This window comes from Epinephelus moara, chromosome 18 (assembly GCF_006386435.1).
Source record: "Epinephelus moara isolate mb chromosome 18, YSFRI_EMoa_1.0, whole genome shotgun sequence".
In the NCBI taxonomy this organism is placed as follows: Eukaryota; Metazoa; Chordata; class Actinopteri; order Perciformes; family Serranidae; genus Epinephelus; species Epinephelus moara.
The window spans coordinates 1808620-1818003 of NC_065523.1; the positions used below are offsets into that span (position 1 = coordinate 1808620).

At 43.4% G+C, this 9384-nt stretch overlaps 1 protein-coding gene across 1 annotated transcript in view; it reads left to right on the top strand.

Annotated features, from left to right (window-relative positions):
• rras (RAS related) overlaps nucleotides 1-9030 on the top strand; it is a 53966-nt gene extending 44936 nt beyond the window's left edge. Inside the window, exon 6 of the mRNA XM_050070319.1 lies at nucleotides 6006-9030. Coding sequence (XP_049926276.1) covers nucleotides 6006-6093 — 88 coding nt within the window. The 3' untranslated portion in view covers nucleotides 6094-9030. The remainder of the gene's footprint in view (nucleotides 1-6005) is intronic.
• The last annotated feature ends 354 nt before the right edge of the window (nucleotides 9031-9384 follow it).

Genomic DNA, 9384 nt, shown 5'->3' on the forward strand with positions numbered 1-9384 from the left:
GAGAGAGAGAGAGAGAGAGAAGGAGAGAAGAAGAGAAGGTGCCCGGTGTATTATAGGGGGGTCCTCCGGCAGACTAGGCCTAAGTCAGCCTAACTAGGGGCTGGTACAGGGCAAGCCTGAGCCAGCCCTAACTATAAGCTTTATCAAAGAGGAAAGTCTTAAGTCTAGTCTTAAATGTGGAGACAGTGTCTGCCTCCCGGACCGTAACAGGAAGATGATTCTGCCTAGTAGTTCTGCTACTAAGTGCTAAGTACTAAGTGCTCCCCGCACCAACCCAATAACCTCCTTTACCTTACTTACACATGGCTTTCTCAGCCCAAACAGCACTGCCACCTCCAACCAAACCCAGGCTCCGTACATGCGAGCTCCAGGTAGTGACAGTGCCGATACTACCTTTCCTAGCACATTCACCATACTCTATTTCACACCCTACATAGCATAACTCCAATATAAGCTAAAGTTAAAGGAGATAAATAAACTTACAGGATCAGCAAACACACTCAATTCAAATTCAATTCAATTCAGATTCAAATAGGCCACTCCCACACTTAAATAACCTTCCTCTTCCTGGATTTCCTCCTGAGAGGAAGTGGATCTCTCCACCTGATCTCAAGGAGTTATGTACCCCGCTTAGTAGTTCCCCCTGCTGGCCCCCAACTGACATTATGCCTGCAGCTAAACATTTCAACACCTGGTTATGTCGCCATGTATATCGGCCTTATGACAAGCTAACTTTACAGCCTGACAAAATATGCTTTAAGGTTGCGGTACCTGAACACAATGGGCATGATGGGTCCTCATTTACCCACAGTTTTAGGTTCTGGGGGGTTGGTAACACATCGTATGTAGCCCCTACCAGGAATCTAATACGATTCTCCTCCATACTCCACAGGTCCCTCCAACTAAGCTTCCTCTTCTCTACACTTTCCCAATTCAACCACTGTCCCTGTTTAGCCTGGGCCACTACCTTTGCACCCCTTAATATCTCCTCCTGTCTACGTATCTGTTCCACAACCAGCTTTCTTTTATCTTTGAGACCTGCTTTATTCCATACCGGTTTGCCTGAGCCAAGCCCCAGGCCTCCCCGGCCAAACTGAACATTACCTACAATCTCTGCATGCCTAAGAGCTGCCTCTGACTCCTGAACTGCCGATCTTGAGTTCCACTTCCTCCCCTTGGTTGGATTTGGAACCACACTCCTAACTACCACGTCCTTACTCCCAGATAACAAGAGCTCTGTCCTGACCTTGGTACATTTAAATTCCTCTGTTAAACTAGATACTGGCAGCTGAAGTATTCCTTTTCCATACAATGCAACACTACTTAGGCACCTAGGAGTGTCCAACCACTTCCTAATATAGGAGCTAACCGACCTTTCAATTCTCTCCACAACGGATTTTGGAATTTCACAAATTGACAATGGCCACATTTAGGGCTGTGACAATAACCGCATCACCGCAATACCGCGGTCACGTGATGCCTACCGCGGTGAAGAGGTCATCACCGCACAAAAAAAAAGAGAGAAAAAAAGCTGATTCATCATGGTGGCGGATCTGGTTCCCAAGCCAAATGTTAAAAGAATACTCCGACGATTTGGGAGTGCATCACAAGAAGTGAAAACTTTGCAGCAATCACTAAGTTAAACTGGAAAAAACACCCAGGCCTGCAGGAGCTGATGGACAGCTTTCAGTCGAGTGAGTAATATCGTCCATGTCGTGTCTTTGTTTGCTTTTACCGAGTGACCTAGCGTACCTGTCCCAGAGCCAGCTGCAGCTGTTGCTCACCGGTGTATCCATCCGCGCAGGACGTAAACACACTATCATGTATCAAACCTCTTCTAAAACAACTAAAACAGACTCTCTTTTTTTGAATTAATGTTTAAACATGTTTATTTTAAATGTGACGTATCACCGCCATACCGCGGTGATATGTCACTCTGTCACCGCTGTGAGAAAAAATACATACCGTCACCACCCTAGCCACATTAACCTAGGATATAGCCCAAATTGCGAACACCACAACTTCAACTTTCCTGGAAGTTCTGATTTATCTATTCTATCCAATCCTTCCACCACATCTTTTCTAAATTTCACCACCTGTTCCTCATCATTCAACTCTACATTGTACCACCTACCTAAGCTATTTACTGACTGTTCCCTAATTGTTGGGATTTCCTCATCATCCATGACAAACTTCCTATCACTTAACTTCCCTCTACTTATCGAGATGCTTCTAGACTTACTAGGCTTGATCTTCATGCTGGCCTACTTGAGGTTCTTATTTACCTTCTCTAGTAGCCTCTTTGTACATGGCATTGTTGTGGTCACCAGTTGTCATCCATGTAAGCCCTAACTGGTGGAAGATGCAACCCGTTCTGCCATCTCTCTCCACCTACCAACCACTTAGAAGCCCTGATGATTACTTCCATCGCCATCGTAAATGCTAATGGCGAAATTGTACACCCTGCCATGATGCCTATTTCTAGCCTCTGCCAACCTGTTGTGAAACCTGCCTTACTTAGACACAACCTAATATCCTGAAAGTATGCTTTCACTAAGTTAACTACCTGTGGCACTTTGAAGTAGTCAAACACACTCCAAATGAGGCTATGCGGTACTGAACCAAACGCATTTGCAAGATCTAAAAATATTACATGCAGGTCCCTTTTCTTAATCTTCGCTGCCTGAATCTGGTGCCAGATCATGCTAGTATGCTCTCAGCACCTTGCAAAACCTGGTATTCCTGCCTTCCGCACCATGGTATCTATTAAGTTATTCCTTTCTAAGTAGCTAGCTAATCTCTGCGCTACTACACTAAAGAAAATCTTCCCCTCTACATTCAAGAGAGAAATCATCTGGAATTGGCTGAGGTCCACAGACTCCTTCTCCTTAGGAATGAGGACACCCCCTGCCTTACGCCATGCTCTTGGGATAATTTTTTTCTCCCAAACTATTCTAAGCTGTTTCCACAAAAATTTAAGGATATCAGGTGATTTATTTGATTTGATTTGATTTATTTATATGCATATATAAATTTAAAAATAAGACAAATACAGGTTGCACTTTTATAAACCCGGAAGGGGACTCCATTAGGCCCTGGGGCCAAAGAAGCCTTTGCACGTCTGACCACCTCCTGAACTTCCTTCAACCTAGGTGGCCTGACATCCATCTCATGCTCTATCCCTCCTAATGGAGGGATATCCGGTGGGAAACCTACTATCCTATTCTTCTCTAAATCTGAATATGTACTTCTCAAATATTCTTCAACCTCTAGCTTTCCTGCTTTGAGCTGCTTTCCCCTTTCCTGGCTGAACAATCCTTTAACAAACTTAAAAGTGTCCCTGAAAAAAACGGTCCTAACATGTTCCTTCTTCCTCCTCTTTTTCCTGAGATGCTTTGCCCTTCTAAGAACTGCTAGCCTGCTTCTCAACTCCTCTTGCAACACATTAATTCCCTCCCTTTCTTCTTCTGTAGCCTTTTCCCACTGCTTTCTTAACTGTCTCCTTTCCTTAACTAACTTCTCTATTTCTCTTTTCGCCTACACTTACCTGACTGTGCCCTCTCATTCCTCTTTCTCTCATGCACCCCGAACCTCTCTGCACCATATGAGTAAATTATATCTGATGTTACTTTCTGCCAGCCGCAAGGACAAACCTGAAGCATCTTGTTCTCGACTGTGCTACTTTTATCCTCTACAGATGCGCTCACCTTGCCCTGAGTGCTGCTAATTCTAACCCTGGTGGATAGGTCCGTGCCCCTATCCTTCACTGAGTCACAGATCCAATGCATAGTCGTGTCTGTTCCAATGTCTGTTACCGTGTAATCCACCTGTGAGTCATTTTCCACCCCAGTTCTCGCTGACTCTTGGGGTATTTTCCCTATGTTGGCGGTAGCTAATTTTGGTTGTAGTAAGGCTGCTACACCTCACCACTGCTACCATGGGTTGCTAGCCCATGCCAGCACCTTTGGGGTCTTTACCCTCCTGTCCGCTGTCTTTCCAAGCGGTCACATGGTCTTTCCCTTGTTGTCAGCTGCCCTATTCACAGCAGTCACTAGCTGGGCTAGTTCTGAATTCAAAAAAATAAAACACATTCTCTCCCCATACTAGCACATTTGTTAAGAAGCACTTCAAGGCTTTCATAAAACTTGTTATTGTTGGGTGGTCTGTAGCACACCCCTAATAGGACAGGCTTCGATTTGGGAAGACAAATATCTAACAATAAAACCTCAATATCATCATCATTGTCCAAATCAGATTTGACATAGTAGTTAATATCCGAGCGGACAAAATCACATACACAACCCCCGTTGCGATTTCGGTCCTTCCTATTAAGGGAATAATTGTCAATGCTGATATCGCTGTCACTGATAGAGTCATCAAGCCAGGTCTCAGTCAAGCAAAATATTCCCACCATGGATGTCGTTACCAGCATATGGATTTCGTCTATTTTAGGAAGCAGACTTCTCACATTAAGATGCGCAAAGTGAAGTTCCTTCTTGGCAGTAACTTCAGTAAACTCTGCGAATGAGTCTCCAGCTGCCGTGGTCCCCGCCGCGGTCATCTCAGGTGACTCCCCGCTGAGCTCCGGACTCAGCTCCCGGCCAGGCCAAGGCCCGGCTCCGCACTCTCGCCCTGCAGCCGACGCCTTGCTCACCGCTGGGTACTCCAGTCCCGGCCCTCGGTCGTCACCGTCAGCGCCACCACGGTCCACTCGGACACCCATCGACACCGCCCGACCACGGTACAAAGGTATATTAGCAGTAGGAAATTCGTCTATTGTGTTACAATCTGCGATATCCACACATACCTGTAAGTTAGGGATGTCGGTCTAAACACAGTCTAATGCTAATGAGAATCTCCAAAGCAGGGATTAAATCAAAACCAGATCCCATGACAATGGATACACCTTACATTTTGTTACAGTCCAGTAAAGGATTATGAGTAGTTTTATTTTACAACCAAGAATCCTCTCAAATAGTTTTCTCTTAATATCTTTCACATCTTTTTATGCCTCCACGCCAGCGATAGCCATGGCCGAAGGCATTATGTTTTGGAGTTGTCCGTACGTACGTATGTACATATGTCCCAGGAAATTTCTTCAAATTTGGCACAAACATTCACTTGGACTCAATAACGAACTGATTAGATTTTGGTGGTCAAAGGTCAAGATCACTGTGACCTTGTCTGTCTCATTTTGTGAGTGGGATATCTCAAGAATATCGTGAGGGAATTTCTTTAAATTTGGCACAAATTTTCACTTGGACTCAACACCGAAATGATTGGATTTTGGTGGGCAAAAGTCAAGGTCAGTGTGGCCTTGCATCTGGCTCATTCTTATGAACATGGTATTTCTAGAACACCTTGAGGGAATTTCTCGTGCACATGTACTGAAGAATAAATGGTTTTAAATTTTGTGGTCGAAGGTCAAAGGTCAAGGTCAGTGTGAATAAATTAAATACGTTTTTGGCCATAACTTAGGAATTAATTTGCTGATTATGACAAAATTTCACATAAATGTCTAACAAGATAAAATAATGAAGTGGTGACATTTTATATACAAAAGGTCAAAGGTCAACTCTGCTGCGACATCATAATGGCTACATAAAACACTTTACTGGCCATTACTCAACGTCATATCTCAGGAACAGAAGGGGAAATATTTGGTCAGATGCTTAATTGGTGACACTAATCTTGGGTGTCCAACTTGAAACTGTGCTGATTGTTTAGTTCTTTTGTGCTGCTCGGGGGACAATGGGTGTGAAGCATCCATGTTTTCACAGACATGGATGTAAACTGTAAAAGAAACTTGACTGGTGTGCGGAGGCATACAATTGCAAGGTGGTAATTCTAGTTAAACCTGCATTCATCAATATTTGGGATATCAACTATCAGTCAAATGACACTGTGTAATGTGTACAAGGGGACACTGTGCCCCCTGTCACCAGGGGCAAAACTTTACAATGATTCATTCCTCTTTCTCTGTTTCTACTCTTCCTCATCCACAGAAAGTTTCAGGAGATGGAGAGTCCTCCTCCTCCAGCTCATCACACAGGGAAACAGGAGAGTGGTGGCTGTCCCTGTGTCCTCTTCTAAGCACTGTTACTATGAACACCAAAGCCTTGTCCGTGTGTGTGTGTGTGTGTGTGTGTGTGTGTGCGAGAGAGAGAGATAAGGTGCATCATTTTCTTTCCAAATGGTATCATTTGCACTTTTGCCAAAAGCAACCTTTAAATCAGTGTAATCTTTGATTTGGATGAGACGATATAAAGGGAGAGGGGCCAGCAGCAGTAGCAGATTTAGTCTGGTGGACAAACAGAAAGTCAGAACTGTGGCGGAGTAATAGTGACCTTACTGTACATAGTTAGAAATGTCATCACACCATCACATGTTGAAGAAATGACCAAATTGCTGTTGGCACCGTGTCCTGCAGGTACAGATGTCAGCAATGACACCATCACCACAGAGCTGACTGTGTTAGGCTGGAGATATACTGGCTTTTTAACCACACATTTGCATACACAACCAGCTGCATTGAGGATATAACTGTTGACATTATTGCCTCTATACTACATTATACTATGTTACTGGATGACTCCACTAGAAGGCACAGCGCAGAATTCAGCACAAGCAGAACTTCCAGATTTGTGTGACATAAACAATAAACATGGCAACACTTGAGGCAGAGTCCTACACAGGTCCATTTTTTAAAACCCACACCCGCCCAGACTCGTAAAGGTCAGAACCAGAACCGACCCATTACTACCTGTCATTATGTATAAGTCAAAGCCACCCCCGCCCACACCTGTTCATAGAACTCCCGCGACCCGACCCGCAATTGTGATTAAACACACACAGGCTACAGTCACTCACATTAGGCTGGGTTCTCTGTTCTTGGATTACAAATCCAGCAGAGGAAAAGTCTCTTTCACTGGCTGGGCTTGATGCTAAAAACATTGATGGTGAAAACATTCTGCACAATTACTGCCAGGTTAGGAAACAATTTAGCATGCTTTTCCCACCACCATTAAACCTCAAAAGGATCCTTGGGTGTCTTGAATTCGATATGGGCTGCCACCTCATCCTCGGGCTGCAAAGTTTCATGGCTGGAGTCCTCCACTTCGGTGACAAAGATGATGACAGGGTCAAAGGTTGAACTTGTGTTACTGACTTTCAAAATAAAAGGAATTGAGGCTTGATAATAGAGATTTAGATGTCAAAGTATTGCACATATACTGCACATCTTTTTCATTTGTTTGATTCTGAAACATAAAAAATGTATTTCTCTTCTCACTTGTTGCCTGGCCGCATATAGTTCTGTTTTACCTGTGCCTGTACCTGTGAATTTATATATATACACATATTTTTACCTGTTACACGGCTTTTGCTGGTTACCTGGTGCAGGACTCTGACTTGAGGAGGGTACTACTGAGGACAGTGGTGCCATCATAGGTAGTATGTATCAAACACACTGTGACAATGGCAAGTATGTTTCTCTCATTCTGCCATCACTGCCCCTACCATTCATGTGTGTATTGCATCTTGCATTTGTGGACATGCACAACCAACACTCCAAACAGACGCAGGGTACATGAGGTAGCCATCATGCACATGCGAATGCTTAGTTTAAAGGAAGTGTATCTCCAGCCTTAGACTGTGTTTGAAAAATGACACAATTATTTCCAATCATACGGTGTAGTGTACAAAAATGGACATGTCAAACGTGCAAGTTACATTTTAACTTGCTCATGAAGTGTGGCATGCCCACAGACAAGCCATGACAATCATGTGATGTCATCGTCCATGCCTCCCTGCAGGGGGCAGCAGAGCACCACAACAGGAGTCTTAAAGGAAAGGGGGTAATGTAGTAGCAGTTCCAGGCTGTAGTTATGATTCCAGCCGTGTTTGTCTTTAGGTACCTTCGCCCCATCTTCCCACCTGCATTGCCATAATGAGACAGAATACTGAAAACATCCCTTAAATACCAGATGTCAGTTCAAGGGCCTGATCAGACTTAACATCATCCAGATAAAAGACCATTGTAGTATGGGTGAAAAAGAGTTTAATTCAAGGTTGCAGGAACTTCAGCCTGGCAGTGCTGTCGTTACGACCACAGAAGTTGTTTCTTTCAACATCTGAGTGGTGGGCAACATGTCGACACAAATACTCTATTGATGTTCATTGTTTTGGTGATAGGTTGCCTGCAGTCTGGTACTGTCTTTTTTTATCCATTCATTTGGTTTTACATCTACTTCAGCAGTGTCTAAACTGAGGTTTATGTGTAATGATGTTGTTGTTTTTTTCCACAGAAATTAAGTAATTATTCGGTGAAAGTTCATTCTTGACCTCAAGTACAGCAGTTTACCAAAATAATCCCATGTCAAGGTTAGCTTTCTCTAGAGCTTTCAACTGCATTATGTGGTCTTCATGGGATGATGAGGGGAGTCGTGATGGAGTTGGTTCAGTTGTCATGTGACCTCAGTGCAGTACTTCAGTCACGTAATGGCAGGTGGTGATATGCAGGGAGAGACTGTGTGATGTGAACGATCTCCCAGTAGATGGTGATGCTGAAGGATGTCTTTCTGGCGTTCATTCAGTCTCTTGTTCAGACTTTTTGCTGTTCCACTGATGTAGTGTTCCCCTCAGCTGTTATACGTGAGGTTGTGATGATGTAATACACCTCTCTTGTCTTCTTCACAGGGGAGTTCCTGTGTTTAGGGTGTACCAGCAGGGATCTTACGGTGTTAAGTGGTTTGTGGTAAGGGCTGACTCCTTGACTCCTGGAAGTAGAGAATCCCTAGTTCCGGTCACTACGTCCATTTGTGCTATTAAGTCAAAGGCTTTATCAAGTTCACTTGAAAAGTGGGAAAAAAATATCTCACAGAGTAGCCAAATATCCACTTTCCTATCTGTCATTTGTTATGCTTTGGTTTTTACTTCTTTTTCCTTATAACAATTGATTTGTTTATCATCATCATCAGTTTTATATTAAAAGAAAAGTCTCTTTTATACACCAATAAAAAATGAACCAAACATTTCTCCCAGTGTCTTGTTGTATATGACTTGTCAAATTGTTTCAAACTGTTTATTTTAGGGCTTCAGGAGATGTTATTCTCATAATTGTGGTTTTATTGTGTCAGATATTGGTTTATGAATAGGATTACATGGTTTACATCCAGTCCACTGATGCAGTGGAGCTGAAGGTGTTAGTTTGGTCATATGAGGACTCTATCCCAGTTTAGTGACTTTACACTAATGCATATACTTTGTTGTGTATGGAAGTTGACAATACACCATTTCAGAAGTTTACATGCAAGAAATGAATGCACTGTGCTGTTTGTAAAAACACTAAGTATGGTGGGACCAACAGATGTCTGTCAAAGTCAC